Source organism: Ammodytes marinus, assembly GCF_949987685.1.
Source record: "Ammodytes marinus genome assembly, chromosome: 1".
Lineage (NCBI taxonomy): Eukaryota > Metazoa > Chordata > Actinopteri > Uranoscopiformes > Ammodytidae > Ammodytes > Ammodytes marinus.
In genome coordinates, this window is record NC_137230.1 from 19,455,129 (window position 1) to 19,472,931 (window position 17,803).

At 40.8% G+C, this 17,803-nt stretch overlaps 1 protein-coding gene across 1 annotated transcript; it reads left to right on the forward strand.

Annotated features, from left to right (window-relative positions):
* Positions 1 to 1,446: 1,446 nt before the first annotated feature.
* Positions 1,447 to 2,730, forward strand: calca (calcitonin/calcitonin-related polypeptide, alpha; the record flags this gene model as incomplete). The annotated part of the gene is made up of 3 exons (XM_080053928.1): positions 1,447 to 1,532; positions 1,765 to 1,896; positions 2,583 to 2,730. 3 exons carry the CDS (start codon positions 1,447 to 1,449, stop codon positions 2,728 to 2,730), a joined length of 366 nt encoding a protein of 121 aa, XP_079910054.1.
* Between the last annotated feature and the right edge of the window lie 15,073 nt (positions 2,731 to 17,803).

Sequence of the window (17,803 nt, forward strand, 5' to 3'; positions counted from 1 at the left end):
GTTGCTCTTCAGAAATAGCCACCAATGTGCAATGATGTTTAGACTTAAAAGCAAATTTGAAACGAACAACAAAATTTAAATATTTGAGGGAGCAGTAGCGTACAAGTGAATAAATGAATCCTTCGGCTGGAGATAGCATTTTGATGAACATATTTTGACAGTTTTTTGGGTTGTGTTATTTAGCAACTTTCTAGGAAGTGTCTCTTCAAAGAATAACTCTTTCCTTTTCAAAGATAACTTTGTCTTCATTTGGCATTTCGATTCTGTTCCCCTGGCCACACTTAAATGTTTCTTGAGTGAGTGATTGTCTTGACTTGTAATATGTAACAAATATTACTCACTTGTGAATATTCGCTTTCTTTATACAGTTGATAAAATGTTGTGACATTGAAATGTTATTGTTAGTTAAAGTAGTTACTGCACACCTTCTAAAACAATGGCTCCCATAAGCCCTAACCCTGTACACCTTTACCACTTGCATAAGAAATGGGCCGACATAACAGATAACTGATGAATTATGTTTGAATTCTTTGATCATCATAATTGTACATACTTTAATATCAGGGGACTTTAAGTAGGTGGGATGGGAAGCACATACCGTAATAGCTCCCATGAACATGAGACATGGCTGTCAGTGATTTTTTTTTTTAAGTCCCACTTCCTTTGCAGGACAGCTTTTTTTGTGAATTACACACAATTACATGTGATGCCATCTTTGTCAATGTCATTTGTGTACACACTCTTTCATTGGCTAAGTGACGTAGGACCTCTGATTGGCTAGCAGTTTGAGGTAAAGCGTTTGACTGGCCAATAGACTATGATCAAGTGCTTACTCAGTTAATAAAGAAACACATGGGGAACATATATAAAACTGTGTACTGTGGGGAGTGTTCAGAAGATTCACTGGTGATTCTTTCATTCAATTCTCCTTAAGCAGAAGACATTTTGACTCACGGTCAGTTAAGGTAATAGACGTGCATATTAAGTCATTTTTAAATACCAGATATGATTATGTGGTTAATGAAGAAGTTGAGGACTGAGTAGACTGAGTAGCCGACTGTACTGGTGGATACTGTTTCTTACAAAAGGGAGATGTACTTTTGCTGGTTTGGTTTGGTTATACCATCTATAGTAGGCTGCAGCTAATTCTGCTAATGGACAGAGATGCTGTTGCTGGCAAAGCCTCCATTGTCAGTAACTCTTCAAACTGCCTCTGCAACTTCAGCGGCTCTAAGCAAGGATGTGTGAGGGAGAGAGGGAGAGAGAGAGAGTGGATTCATAAAGCTGTGAATGCATGCGGTAGATGAGAAAGACCAAACAAATAAGACATGGTTAATGGAATTAAATGTTGTGGACATAGGTCACAAGAAATGTCTTTAAAAAACCTTTCCTTTCAACAATTATTATTACCTTGTTTGGTATTGCATGTGTTTTCCACAGGTTATCATGATAATGCTGAAACTCTGGACTCTCCTCCTTGCCTATGCGCTGATCCTTTGTCAGATGTACGTCTCAGAGGCAGCTCCATCCAGGTGAGAGTTGTTTCATTATTCCTAAACCACATTTCATTGTTAAACATTACTAATCAAATATATTTCATTAGACAATCACTGAACCTAATTTTCCAGAAGATCATTTACACAATTATACCACATTGTTTTACGTTAGCCTTGAATCCCTTAGTGTTGGATTCATCTGGACACATTTTTAAACCAATTTACAGCGGAACTCGATAGATCAATCTAATCAAATGTTTATTTTCAGAACTAGTATGGAGTCCACGTTAGATGGACTGACAATATCGAATGATGATGCACAAAAGTTACTCAGAGCTATGAAGGAGTTCATGAAGATAACCTCAGATGAGCAAAACCACCAAACAGCTGATGGAAACAGGTATGATATTAATATTATATATTAATATTTTAAGATGTTATCTTAGTATAAAGTGTAAAAACTATGTAGTTAGATATCTATCTATCTATCTATCTATCTATCTATCTATCTATCTATCTATCTATCTATCTATCTATCTATCTATCTATCTATCTATCTATCTATCTATCTATCTATCTATCTATCTATCTTTCACACACTTTTGTCTGTAAGCCCAACAGCTCCACCTTTGGAGTTTTGCATAATTATCAAGGTATTTATAATTAAATGAATGTACTGTAGTTCTACTCTCTGTCATAATCCTTTATTGTATGCATTGCAGTTGTTAATTCATTCATCCATTCATTCAGTGTTAACTGCATGCTAGAGAATGGCATTGTTCAGAAAACAGAATAGAGCATGGTATCAATGCATGATAGGCATTTATGCAGAAAATGCTACTGAACAACAGCATGACAAGTCAACCATAGTTTGTTATGGTAGTACTGTAGTTGAGTATTATAGGAGATGTCTTCATACGCCGGTTGGTTCTGTTGGCATGCAATTGAAATGTTAATGTAATAGACTTTTCTGTAAAATCATGACATTTAAGAAAAAAAAACATCATGCATGTAATAATTTACATGTGTCTGCATGCCACGGTTACTGTAAGCTTGTTTCTGCATGTTTGTCTTTGTCTCTAACAGCTTGGATAGACCCATGTCTAAACGCTGCACCGGCTTAAGCACTTGTGTGCTGGGCAGACTCTCCCAGGATATTCACAAACTGCAAACCCATCCTCGTACCAACGTGGGGGCAGGGACGCCTGGAAAGAAGCGAAGTCTAGCTGATTAATATGAAAACTACGGCAACTCATACAATCAAAACCATAATTTTTTGGCCACCTATTCTTCTGTCTGTCTGAGTTTACGTTTGCTTCTTCATCCAGCTCGATCCATGCCCATGACTGCTTATGTATTGAAGTCAGTCAGACAAACAGGATCCTCTATTTGTCAGACTAACTTCAATGAAATGTCCTTGCTTTAATTTTTCGACTGGCAAACATTAGATTTATGACAGAGACTTGATAACTTTGAGCAAGCTTACTCTCTTACAATACAATCTACAATAAAATATTACACAATACTTTCAAATGTTAACTGATTTTTCTTTTCATGGTAATAATGTTTTCGAAATGAATCTAAGCTCTTAATTAATCAATTCAGGGCTGAATATTATTTTATTAATTGTCATTATTGATTTATGATCATGCCAATAAAGCTTATTTGCATTTGAATTGGACATAACTCGTTCAATAAAAAAAATAAAGGAGTAAAAGGGTAAGCATGGCTATCTACAGTATAATGCACACACAATTATTTTAATATTTCCTTCTACGTAATTCCATTATATTATATGCTAGACAAAATTGTTCTAAGTGTGTCATGCATCTTTAATTTTTACAAGTAATGCAACAGCACAGAAGCGGGCATGCAACACATCCACCTGTGTAACCCACCGCTTGGCTGACTTCCTGAGTCGGTCAGGGGGAATGGGATACAGCAACTTCGTCCCCACTAACGTAGGTGCCCAGGCATTTGGCAGAAGGAAGCGGCGCGGCCCTGTGTGAGCATGAGAGCAGCTAAAAGGTCAGTCAGCATGTCTTACTTTTGCATCCGAGTTGTTGCTGGAATCAATGATGGTTAACTTATACTGTTGATAAAGTACAGAAGAGGATCAATTGAAAGAAATTATTGAATTTTAAGTAGATATTTGTAAAGGTTTTTTAAGTAATATAATTATTTTTACAAGACAGGCTTCTTGCTTGAATTCTTCCTTGAATTATTGCAACAACAAAAACATATATATATATATATATATCTGTTACAATGGTGTAACAGAAGTTTTAGGAAGTCTTTCACTTTTTTTTTACTTACCCTTCAAGGGAAACCTCTCAATACTTTGTCAAATATGTTACCTAAAATATGGCAATATGTGGAAATTGGTGGGATGTCAGTTCCACATGAACTTTTAATTGACTGAGGCACAAAAGCATCATATATATTATCAAAGTTTTGCTGTGTTTAAACTGTAAAACAAATGGTAAGCTGTTCAATTATGTTTTTTTAATTCAACATTGTGGAATTCATCCTAGATTTTAATATTTCTTCAAATTAGATTTACAATAATGATCACTTATGTCATGTCTTTGTAGTCTCCAACTCCTTTATTGAGACAGATTCAGTGTGTGACTAAGGAACGTTGATCCCCATGTTTCTTTTGACCCATATTATCTGATTCTCTCTATCAATCTATAAAAGAAAGCCACATGCCGGACAAAACATTTCCTGAATGTCAATCTTTTCTGAATGTCCTGAGCTTCACTAAACAAAGAAATAATTTTGTTTTTGTTTTCCCACCTCTCGTTGGCTCTCTAGGACCAGGTGCCTCCTTTCAGTGACACAACTGCATTATCATCTGCATACAATAAAAACCCTGTACAAAAACAGAGCATATATTCTGGACAAGCATGGACTGATCTCTTGCTTTCAGGCTACCACCAGAGAGTCGTCAGCATTCACTGTAAATCTGTGCCTAAAAAACCCTGCACTTCTGACCTGTATCTGCATTTGAAAGTCTTTTGTTATATGTTTGCACTACCAACAATATCTATTGGCGGTCCAGTGCATTGATGTAAAACACAGAATTACATTTCATAGCAGTGCACAATGCAAGTGGATACACTGTGCTTATGATTCTAAATATTGTAATAATTGTCAATTGTAAGCAGGAATAAATTGTATTTTAGCTAAAACAGGCTTTTGTGTTTACTCCAATTTTGTCTGATATAAGCTGTTAAACACACTAAGCATTCCAGCACCTCTAACGAATATTTCCACATAATGTGGTATGAGAAACAAGGTATGCTCGTAAAGTCAGACCTTGTTATAAATTACATTCAATTTGTAGTTCTGACAATGAAGGTATAGAATAGCAGGTGGAGTGGCCATCCTTTGGAACCGTAGATATGACCCAATGGTGAAAGTGATTAGATTAAATGTTGATTGGGCCATAGGGTTAGAAGTATACTTTAATGGCAAGAGGATTACCATTTTAAATATATATACACCCTGTGAATCATATAAGGCTGAAGATGAATTTTTGAACAGACTAGCTTTTATCCACTCCTTCATTGAGGACAATGATTCTACTTGTGTGTATGTCTATGGGGATTTTAATGCTGATTTATCAGATATCAATTCTCTTTTTGCAAAACATCTGGTACATTTTTGTAATGACAATAATCTTATCATATCTAGTAAAGTATTCTTACCTGATAATAGTTTTACCTATGTAAGTGAGGCATGGCACACAACCTCCTGGCTTGACCACTGTCTATGCACAGCAGATGCTCATGCCTCTCTAGAAAATATGGAGATTTGCTATGGTCTGGCTACCTCTGACCACATTCCTATAGCTATGTTGTTAAATGTTGACACTGTGCCCCTCCTGGTGGATACTGGGAATTCGGGCAACTCAGTGAAATTAAACTGGGCTAATCTATCTAAAGAGGACATTGATAGATATACTGGCTTAACTGACAGCTTACTAAATCATGTTGTATTGCCGAGGGGTGCCATTATGTGTCTAAACATGAACTGTGCTGACACACAGCATGCTGCTGACATATGTGATTTATATGATAACATTGCAAAAGTTTTAAATACCTCTGCTAGGTCTTTCTGCAGTCTTAAGAAGGTGGGGTCTGAACACCATGCTGCAGCAAGGGAAGCCTTTAAACTTTGGACTGATGCAGGAAGGCCTAGACAGGGTGATGTGTTTGAGTGTAAAAAACAAGCTAATGCCAGATATAAATATGCTCTTCGTCATATTAAGACAAAAGAGAATACTATTAGAGCGGACTTGCTTGCTAGGAATCTACAAAAGAACAACTATGTTGACTTTTGGAAAGCAATCAAAGTGGTGAATAACCATAACACGTCTTTACCATATGACATTGAAGGTATCTGTGGTTCAGATAACATTGCAAAATTATGGCGTGAGCATTATATCAAGCTGTTCAACAGTGTCAGAGTAATGTTGTTGCTGTTAATAATGTTGATATGGACACTAATGTTACAGTAAGCCCAGCAGAGGTGGCACATGCTATTGAGACGCTTGATAACAACAAAACATGTGGTACAGATGGTATTGCTGCAGAGCATCTTAAGCATGCCAGCTATAGGCTCTCTCCACTGTTAGCCATGTGTTTCACTGGTATCATGGTGCATGGTGTTCTCCCTGACTCCATCTTGTCTGTTTTGCTGGTTCCTGTGCTTAAGGAGAAGGCTGGCAAATGAAACAGCATGGACAATTATAGGCCAATTGCCCTTGCCAGTACCCTGTCTAAGGTGCTGGAAAAAAATATTTTAAATAGGATGGAAATGTATGTATTAACTACAGACAATCAATTTGGATTCAAGAGAAAACATAGTACTGATTTATGCATTTATGCTCTAAAGGAGATTGTCGCTAAATATCAACGCCAAAACACCTCTGTATTTCTCTGTTTCATTGATGCCTCTAAGGCATTCGATAGAATCAACCATGCAAAACTATTTGAAAAACTACTTATGAGATGTTCCTAAATATATTGTTAGAATTCTAATGTATTGGTATGCTCAGCAAACATTCCAGGTCAAACGGGATAATGCTGTTTCTGATCCTTTTCATGTGGCGAATGGGGTCCGTCAAGGAGGAATCTTATCTCCTATTCTTTTTAATGTATATATGGATGACCTTTCAAGACAGCTAAATGAATGTACAACAGGATGTATTGTGGGAGATCAAGTTGTGAATCATCTCATGTATGCTGATGACCTGTATATATAAATATATGCACAGGCCAACATGATGATGAGGAAATTTTCCATGTGTTCCACAGATGTTAAGTGTGCTCTGTTTAGGGCTTATGTCACGCCGCTGTATACAGCTCATCTCTGGTCCTCTTACAGAGTGAGAAGTATGCATAGGCTTAGGGGCCACTCACACTAGGGCCGCGGCCCCGTGCCAAAGCTCATTAGCATACTAAAGTCTAGAACGTTTGGCTAGTGTGACCACGCCAACTGTATTCCAGCACGGAACAGCCCCTTGGCCACGGCACACCTGGGAGAGGTGTGCCGTGGCCAAAGTACAGATGCTAATGAGATGACACGCGCACAAGCAAGCGCACAGGCGGCGTTCCTGACGCAAATTTATTAAGGATGCATAGTCCGTTAACGTCCGCTGCCTTACTAGTCGGCACCAGAATTGCCCACCACTTGGACTTGTAGCTACATAAAATGTGTGAGAATTAACGTGTGTGTAGGCCTAGGTGTGGGCTAATAAAAGAGGGAGAGAGCTAAATAGGTGAGCGCAGAAAGCAAAGCAAAAAGGTTTTCGTGTTTACTCACGTTCGTCAGATGATTTTTTTCTTTTTCCTCCCGTCAGCTGTTATAACTGCCTTTACGCATGGCGGTGGAGACGAACACAAAACAACACACCGCGGCCCAGTGATAAGGAAACAGTAGCCTACACTAAAGGCCAGGACACACCAGTCCGACTACCCGAAAATGGTGACTGCCGATTCAGGGAGCTCCAGTCTTCCCGTCGCGGCCGAAAAAGTGCAAAGAACACACCAAACCGACTGTTGCCTTTCCGTACGCTATGCGCTTGCGCGGGACGTAATGTCTCCATAACAGCAGGCGGCGCTAATCTGTATTGTGGCCCGAAAAAATACGGAAGCCGGAAATGATGGGACGGCTCTCTAGTCCATAAACATAGATAGAAATACGTATTTATATTTATGGACCATAAAGAGCACCATTTTTAGCAAAGAGTGTCGAGCATGGTGTCGAGCAGTCAACAATGGTTGATGCATGTGAGTACTCGCTGAACGAAACAAACAAACACATTAAAACGATGGCTAACTGTTGTTAGCTGTTTGTGCTACCCGCCTCACTTCCGGGCTTCACTGATTCGCTAGCCCTCCACAAATCAAATTGCTCAAACTGAAAGACTGTCAGCCGCCGATTGAACATGTTCCCGACGACATCAACTACGACCGATTTCACGGCACACACCAAACAGATTCGTCTCTCCGTCCCCTCGAAACTCTACGACGGCGATTATTGGGCCGGTGTGTCCTGGCCTTAAGGTTTAAACTTTATAAAGACACTTAAAAAAACGAAAAAATACAAAAAGTTCTGACTTGGATTTGATGGAGCGATGTGTGTGTGTATAAAACCATCCGGTACGTATGGTCTGATGACGGGCCGTTATATTAATAATAAACAGCGTGCTGCACAAATATGAGACTGTCCACCGCGACCTATTACGTCAAGGCTACATTTAAAAAAAACAATAGCTTAAGGATTCTCGTTGCTCTAATGTGGAAGTGGAATATATGATGCAAATTTGGCCGGATGAAAATATTCACAAACAGTCGTATAGCCTACAAGTAGACTACGCTCCAAATCCTAAACGCGCACGGTGACGTAGGCAAGGTGCAATCGTGCCCAGGCCACGAGCAGTGTGAGCACAGGCCAGTGGGGGGAGTGTGGGGAATCGTGCTGAATCTTCCTGCAGCACGGAACAGGCAAACGGCCCTAGTGTGAGTGCGCCCTTAGAGTGGCATATAATGATGCCATGAGGTTGTTGCTCCGTGTTCCTAGGTGGCACAGTGCTAGCCAGTTATTTGTGTCCTCTAATGTACCTACATGTCAGGCACTGTTACGAAAGTTAATGTTCAATTTCATGTGTCGATTGGATGTATCAGAAAATAGCATCATTATAGCCTTAACCAACCCTATGATGGGCTATAGGTTCACATCCAGGCTTCGAAAGCATTGGCATGATAGCTTGCACCTATTTTAGTACAGTGTTTTATTGAGTAATGTATTTTAATGTGTTTTATGTGTGTGTGTGTGTATGCTGGATGTGAGTGGACCATCTGAGTCCTTAATAAAGATTATTATTAATGAGTTTAAGTCTCTTTTTAATGGAAACCCGAAAATGGCATCCTTTTATCTACTCCCTAAGTTGCATCCTTTGGGTCCTATCTTGTGCACCTTCCTGTGTAACACTATACTTCATGGAAAAAGCTGTCATCCAAAACATCTTAAATAAAACATCCCTTACTGTCAATTCCAAAGATTGATGAGTATTTTGCTAAAAGTAAGAGATTTATATAAAAAAGCTGAAGAAATGGAGAATTGGTTTATTCAAAGAGGTTATGAGGGATTCAAAATTCAAGATTCAAGATGATTTATTTTGTCATTGTACATGTTTCAGAACAACGATAATCTGTTTACAGTTATACCCCGCCAAGAGACAGAGTGACAGTAACCAAACATGGGAGACAGGGGGGATACAATGAAGAGTCGTCTAGCGTGCGCTGCGCCCCTTAAAGTAGGAATGATAAAGAGAACGTCAGGAAAAGACAGGTTAAAAAAAATGCTACTCTCACACTCCGCTCCTTATGGGTGCGAAGTGTGCGATTAGTACAAAAACCACCTTGGCATAATAAGCACATGATAACGCCACAGACAAATAGAACACGTTGATAAGCACAGAGGTACGGGTTAGGGGTTTATGGGACGGTAGGTGTCACAGCCCAGGCACCAGGGGGCGTACGCAGCCGGCAGGCGCCCCGCCCACGGCATCCATTCTGCAACGAGGGAGGGAGAGGGGTAAGGAGACAAGAAGGCTTGTGTGGTCAGGGGTCGTGTGTGCTATGTGTCTACGTGTGTGTGTATGTGTGTTCCGTTTATCTAAATCTGTCCAGACATAACGGGAGTCTTCAGGCGCCAGATGGTATAGCAAGTCCAAGGAGACAACCGCGAGGCCAGCCAGAGGTAGAGTTCACAGGAGATTAGGTCAGGAGTGGGGGTAGAGCGTCTTTCTGCATAAACATCCCGGAGAGAGAAGAGATAACACCACCAAGGTCGGTGTGGAGAGCCGAATCGAGATAATGAATTTGTTTTGAAGAGACTAGGCACTGTAATGTGGAGCCTGTCTTAAAGTCACTGGTTAGGTAAATCCGAAATATTCCAAATCCAGTGGCCGTTTTCCGTGCCTATGGACCGTTAACGCTCACCCAGATCGCATCCACTTTTCGATTAAGTCCGTAAAGCACCTCCAGCTTGCGGTTCACTTCGCTTAATACTTGAGTCTGTACATTAACAGCCTGGCACAAGCCCTGAAAGACGGGCAGCTTGTCAATGGCCTGATGTGCAGCCAACGCCTTTTTAACCTTGCGGTAGAACATGAACCCGCCAACACCAAACAGCAGGAACCCTGTTACCAAAAGCCCAATTATGTAGATATCTTCAGCATCCTCGATGGAAAGTGTTGCCAGACACATCGGGTTCCACGAGGGGACGGTTGTTCAAATGGTTAAAGATAAAGCTTAAGACTTACAACAACAAACCCTACATATGGGGATACCCAGACAGGCTAAGGCTAGAGTATGAAAACAAATTAGTACAGAGGCCAATCACATAAAAAATAGTATCAGAAAGAATTGGAACATACAATGTGATCCCTCAATGCAACACATCTTCTCAGAGCCTCCTATTTTAGCTTTAAACGACCAACTAAGCTTGTACATACTAGCTATCTACCTGCAGACCCCCAAACTACTTGCTACCCCCAAAAACCTTGATACAGTTTTGAGGGTGGTTATTGTAATCACTGTTTTCACGTGTTAAAATGCAAATGCTTTTAGGATATCCATCAAGATAAAAAATAGAATAGAAGAGTGTAAACATTCTGATTTGATATATAATGAAAATGGTCAACAAAAACAGTCAACCTATTACGTACAGTATGCATATTTAATGAGATATTGCCTCATTGCCTCATTTGTATTACATTTTTTAGACAAAGTGTAATACAAAAAGTATTTCTCTTAAAGCCACTACGAGTAACATGGCACGTTGGCGTCCCCTTTGGACAAAAGCGGTAGTATTTTTACGACGCCCGCTGTCGCAAAGCGCGTGCCAGGCGCGTGAGCAGTGTCACCAAGTCTCACGCTTTGGCCGTGAGACACACGCATATCAACCAGTTCACACGCTCACACGCCACACCTCCAATTTCTCACGCAGAGAAATGAATCCCCGTAATATATATATTTTTTTGGTACTTTTACTTTGAAAGTCTTATTTTGAAAAGCTAAACGGACTGAGTTCCGTGACATCCTCTTTCTGCCATGCTTTCTGCATGCGCGGTGTCTTTATAGGTCCATGGCCGTGTGCAGCCATGGACCTATAAAGAAAGTGTGCAGCCTGTAGCCGCAGCAGCCACTTGGCAAACCACCACGGCCACGCCCCCCTGCGTTACACTACAAAACTAATAAAAACCCTCCGCCTCCCAGTCCCGCCCTTTGTTCAAATTATATGGAAAATTAATGACAACAAGGACGCCGGTATTAAATGAACAAAGAGGTAAGAACACCTTAATTCAAATCAGTCACTTCACTTGATATATTCAAGCTTGTTTTGCATTATGTTATTGAGCTGGTTGACACACCAACACATTTTTGTTCTAAAATGTTGTCAACATTAATTGAATGAATGTATTGAGTAACTAAGCTTAGAGGTTACTGTGGGAAAAATATGTTCTGAGAAGACATCAAGTGTCATAGATTTAATATAATAATGGTGAATTGAAATTGGATAATAATAATAATGATAATAATAATAATAATAATAATAATAATAATAATAATAATAATACATTTTATTTATATAGCGCTCTTCTCTCACTCAGAGCGCTTTACAAAAACAAAACAATAAACAAACAAAAATAACATGTAGAGTTGGGTTGGTGGGTGAACTAGGGGTAGGCAGAGGAGAAGAGATGGGTCTTGAGTTTGGAATGGAAGATGGTGAGGGACTCCGAGTCACGGATATGTTGGGGGAGGCTGTTCCAGAGCCTGGGAGCTGCCCTGGAGAAAGCTCTGTCACCAAAGCTGCAGAGTTTAGATGTGTGAGTGGAGAGGAGACTGGCTGAGGAGGATCTGAGGGCCCGAGGGGATTGATAGGGGGAGAGAAGGTCAGTGAGATATGGGGGGGCCAGATGGTGGAGGGCTTTGTAGGTGAGGACCAGGAGTTTGTAATTGATCCGGAATGAAATGGGGAGCCAGTGGAGCTTTTTGAGGACTGGGGTGATGTGGTTCCACGAGTTGGTGTGAGTGAGGAGACGGGCAGCTGCATTCTGGACACGTTGGAGTCTGTTGATGGAGGTGGTGCTGATGCCGGCGAGGAGTGAATTACAATAGTCAAGGCGGGAGGAGATGAAGGCATGGATGAGTCTTTCAGCAGCATGGGGTGTGAGGGAGGATCTAATCTTTGCAATATTACGGAGGTGATAGAAGGAGGTTTTGACAGTGTGACAGATGTGGGGTTCAAGGGAGAGGGTGGGATCAAAAATAACCCATACAATGTTGAATAGGCCTACATATAGAATAATTACCTTTATTACAGTTTAATCAAATGTTTTAACAATAGGCTACAGGAGATATTTGAAAGCACTACACATGCATTGTAGGCTATTGCAGTATATTTTCTTGGGCCTTTACTCAGAAAGCCGCGTTGGTAGTTAGTTGATGGAAGAAGACACAGTTGAATGCAGATGAGGAGGTCTCAGGAAACTTCTCTTTATATACAACAAAACTCATCCTGCAGTCAAAACGAAGCCAATAAGAATTTAAAGTGTTTGTAGCCAAATCTATGAAGAAGTTCATTTGCTATAGAGACCCAACTTTTTCCAGAATTGTAGCTGCTTTTAACCCTAACCAGCTCCACCCTAATGGTCAGAGGGCAACCTCTGGCCCCCAGAGGACATCCTGAATTTAGTCATCACCTAGAGTCGATATGTCACGTTGGCCAAGAAGTCTGATTCAGCAACTTCTAAGACAATGTGGTAGCCGGATCACCCATGGCATTGACAAAGACGATGGCGGCAGACTGGACTTCAAATCAATGTTCCAAGTTTATTTCAGAAATTCCAACAGACATTACAGAGGACTTAGTGATAGCATTGAGCTGGGGGGCTATCCCCCGAAAGGCTGTTAGTACATGCTCACACACAGTCTTATATCGGTGTGGGGGGAGTATCAGGTGTATTAATATCTGCAAATAGACATATCGTTCCATTACTTGTGCAACACTAAGTTGAACACACGCCCATCTAGGGATGTTCTACCTCTTCCTCGTGACCCCAACTTTAGACTATCTGCTCGGCAACTCTTGATGAATGGAGACTATTTAAATCTACCACATAGCCCTCCTTTAAAAGCACTGCTTTTACAAAAACGAGATGTTATCAACCATATTTAAATAGCCCAACAGTAATCCAAAATGAACACAGAAACACTCTTTATGAGTGAAGTAGTATACAATGCATAGTTAAAGGCATTACTGCAGTACACTACATTTTAATTAAGACCAACAATTTCAAATGCACCAACCCCCAAACGATAAATGAAATTGAGACAGTGGGTTCTGACACCATAACAATTTCCTTCCTCCTGAGGTCAAACCACCACCCCAATACAGTGCACAACAAAACACGTTACGTGGTGGAGAGACCGGTCGAATAGTCCAGTGTAAGACGACACAGTTCGGCAGTCAGTTGTCCTGTGACATCACGACGTGGACATGCCAGTGACATCACGCTGATAGCACGAGTTGTGGTGGGCACTTTCACATGGACCCAAGCCTCTCACCAGCGATGACGAAATCCCTCTCTTGGCACGCACGTTAGCAAGCCCTCCTTTCACCCTTGGAATGAAAGGCCAATAGTCTATATTTAGATGGTAGTGGGCCAAGACGGCCAGGGAACCCCCAATTCTGCAGCTTGTGGCTCCCTCCTCAGATTACAGATGACAACTTTGTTACTGGCGGGTGTATTGCAGCCACACAACAGCCAGTATAGGCATGATTTTGTTGGTTACTAGTCTTGTGGCATCTGTTATCCAAAACTGCAGTGATACAGTTCAGGAAAGCCCACGTTCTACGCTTTTTCTTTGTCTTTTTCTTCTTTTCCAGAGGGTACATGAACACATAGCGACATACCAGCATGATTGCAGTCCAGCCATTTCCGCTCAGCCAAGTCTCAGTCCATGGACCCTACACACGGTTCTTTTTTTTGTATAACAACGAACAGTCTTGGAATGGCCAGCTCCTCATGTCCATTGTCATTTTATCCTGTTCGTGACGCCAATTTGTGGTAGCCGGATCACCCATGGCATTGACAAAGACGAAGGCGGCAGACTGGACTTCAAATCAATGTTCCAAGTTTATTTCAGAAATTCCAACAGACATTACAGAGGACTTAGTGATAGCATTGAGCTGGGGGGCTATCCCCCGAAAGGCTGTTAGTACATGCTCACACACAGTCTTATATCGGTGTGGGGGGAGTATCAGGTGTATTAATATCTGCAAATAGACATATCGTTCCATTACTTGTGCAACACTAAGTTGAACACACGCCCATCTAGGGATGTTCTACCTCTTCCTCGTGACCCCAACTTTAGACTATCTGCTCGGCAACTCTTGATGAATGGAGACTATTTAAATCTACCACAACAATGCTGCTGATGATGATGCTGATGGCCAGGGTCAATAAACTACTGTTAACTCTTAGCCAGACTGTCTTTGATTAACTCACAAGACAGTCACCTTTGTGTGAAATTTGAATGATCTACAGGTCAGCCTTGAGGGTTTCCTCACTCAGGCAGCTGACATCCCTGACTTTGCCCCCCTGCCAGATGAGGCATTGTCTTTGTCCTGCTCTGTAACAGTATAGGCCTTAATATAAAATGTATAGTATCATAACACACTACAGTAATCTTAAAATGTGTCATAACAAAATACACTACACTATTCAATTAAATTTGTGTCAGCGAAACCGTGAATGTTCTCTTTTACTTTACATAAAAATGAATGCAGAAAAGGCACACATTGCTTCATAAAAATTCACCAGAATGCAGGAAATTAAGTGTTTAATGCTAAAAAAATTATGGGGGGGACCCCCAGATCCCCACTTACAATATGTCCATACCCAATGTTTAATTAAAACCTGTCCTACGACTTTGCAATTCATGAATTCGTTTATTTTAATAAGATTTTTGATGTTTTATCACATTTTCCAATTGTCTTTTATTTCTGATTTATTATGAACAATATGTAAACTTGCAGGACACTAGCAAAAATTATTGGGTGGGAAAGAGGACACGGTTTTGGGTTCCTCGGCCAAAAAATCTCACTCCAAACTTTTGGTGAAACTTGGCAGCCCTGCATTAGTTTACAATGTACACGAACAGAGAGCGGCAACTTACCTCTAGGCAGAAAAGCACGCAGTATTATGGACTCAGACGGAAATACGATCTCCCGCTTTTTTGCTTAAACGTTTAGACCAGCCCACATTTAGCTCCTCCTCGATCTGCGAGCTGCAGTCAGGGGTTACTCAACTGATCCATGGACATATAAAGAAATGGACACCGTATTGAAACATGGCGCCCATTCATTCCTATGAAAGCTGCTCATAGGCGCAGAGAAGCAACAAGGAAGTATAATCCGGAAATTCCATGCGGCCCAAAGCATTACGTAGCATGGACGTAGCGGCATTATGGACCTATCAAGAAAGAGGGCGGCAAGCGTAGCGGACTGGAGGCGGGTGTCTCGTTCTGTAGCATCTAGCCTGGCGAAAACAAACTGAAAGCCGTTAAAAGCCGTTGGGCTAATAAAACGCTTGAGGTGGCGTTTTGAAATGAGAAAACTTACATTTTAATAGTATATGGTCTAAAGATAAGTATGAGCCTATGATTGATATCCAGAAAAAATGTGCAGAGACACAATCTTGTTCGCTGCTTGTACTGTGTGGACAGGGACATCTGCCTACGGGCCGCATGAAAATAAGCTCCACCCCTTATCATGCAATACCAATGGGTTGGCCACATGTCCATGCTGGCTGCTCGGAGAAGGCAGCATCCTGGGGGCCTGAACTGATCCCCACGTTATCATTTGTTTACACTACCCACAACACACCTGCCCCACTACGTCACACCTATGCGGAACACATATTTTCCCAACAAGCCACCAGGGGGAGGCTGAGATTACAACACTATGCATATTTAATGAGATATTGCCTCATTTGCATATTTATTTAATTTTTTAGATAATGTGTAATACAAAAAGTATTTCTCTTAATATGAAGATTAATCTGGTCAAAAAGTATGAGGCTATCTATAAAGGAAAAAAAAGTCCCATTCACCACGTAGTGTAACCTGTTGTGGTCATTTTCAGGACTTTCGTCCCGGATAGAGATTTTGTCACACATCCCACGTTGTTCACTGGGGTCATATTAGTCTATAACAGTTGAGATATTCTCCGCTAAATGAAGTGCATACAAATCTTACCCAGGACCTAGACTATATGGAGGAATGTTCAGTTTTGCCGACCGACCACGGCAAAAATTTAATTTAAGAGTTAATCCTGCTGTTCGCTAAACGAACGGGTTAATACGTCACCTTGTTCATTGCTCTGATTGGTTGTAGTGCTATCTAACTGCGTGCAGTGGCATTTGAAATGCAGGAGTAGAGCCACCCTTTGAGTTGGGAATTACTATTGATAGTGGCCAGACCCTCTATCGTTCTAGATATGGGTCTGGATTTCCAGGCTACTGTACCTATGTAGCCTACACAAACGTGCAGTAGCTGTTGAATGCCAATAATTAATAATACGTTTTTATATCCTGTAGGCATAAAATGTGGACAGTCAATCCCAGGGACACGCCACTATTTTAAAAAGTGGACAAACAAATACAGTTAAATAAATACGAAGTGATTTATTTCATTTGTGGGTAAATACTGCTTAATAAATAATGTGTTTTAATCATAGATAGTATTTAATACAAAGTTTAATTCAATGGAAACTTTCTTTTTTCTATAATATATATATTTTTTGGTGACTTGTCATTTTTTTAAATGTGTTTTAAGTGAGTAACCAAAAGCCAATAAGATTCATGTATGAATAACTCTTAGCCAATCACAGCTCACCTTGTTAGGGAGTGCAAGTTTAATGAGGAAGTTGAGAATGAAAATGTGGTGCGCACTTCTTTATATGTCCATGGGTGCGCACCTATTATTTACTATCTATGGGTGCGCACTGCTATGAGATGTTCAGCGAGCAGACAGAACACGAGTAAAATAAGTTTAATGAAGAGACTGATTTTGGTATTTTGTAGACACAATACTTTTAAATTATTTGGGCACAACTATAATTTTTACGGATACACTTTGTGTGCAACTGCAGTAGTAAAGTGCTCCACCAGGAGCAGCTGTTTGCTGCCTCGTGAAGAGGGATTCCACCACGAGACCTGCATTGCCACGTGGAGGACCATCTTTTTCACCTTACCTGCCACCACGTTTCATCGTGAGCTGAGTTGTTTCACCTTGCCGCCATCATTTCATCTAGTCTGCCATCCATTGCCAGAGCAGTATCGATGCTGCGAGCTTCTCATCTTGCCGCCATCGTCTGGTCGTCATCCCAGCTTGTTGATTTCGTCCGAGCTTGTGGAAACGAACGTGAGTAATGTGTTTGCTTTCCAAGAGGTAGAGTGTGGCTTTGGAAAATGTATCAACATTTTTCACCATTTTCTGACATTTTACGGACCAAAACACTAATCGATTAATAATCGATTAATTGAGAAAATAATCGACAGATTAATCAATTATCAAAATAATCGTTAGTTGCAGCCCTAAAGGTGCGAACACACTACACGTTACACGCGTACAGACACGTATAAAATCGGCTATTTTTCCATAGGGAACCATTGGTTTACGGCGTACATGGCGCGTAGATGCGTCACTCGCGCTAAAGCA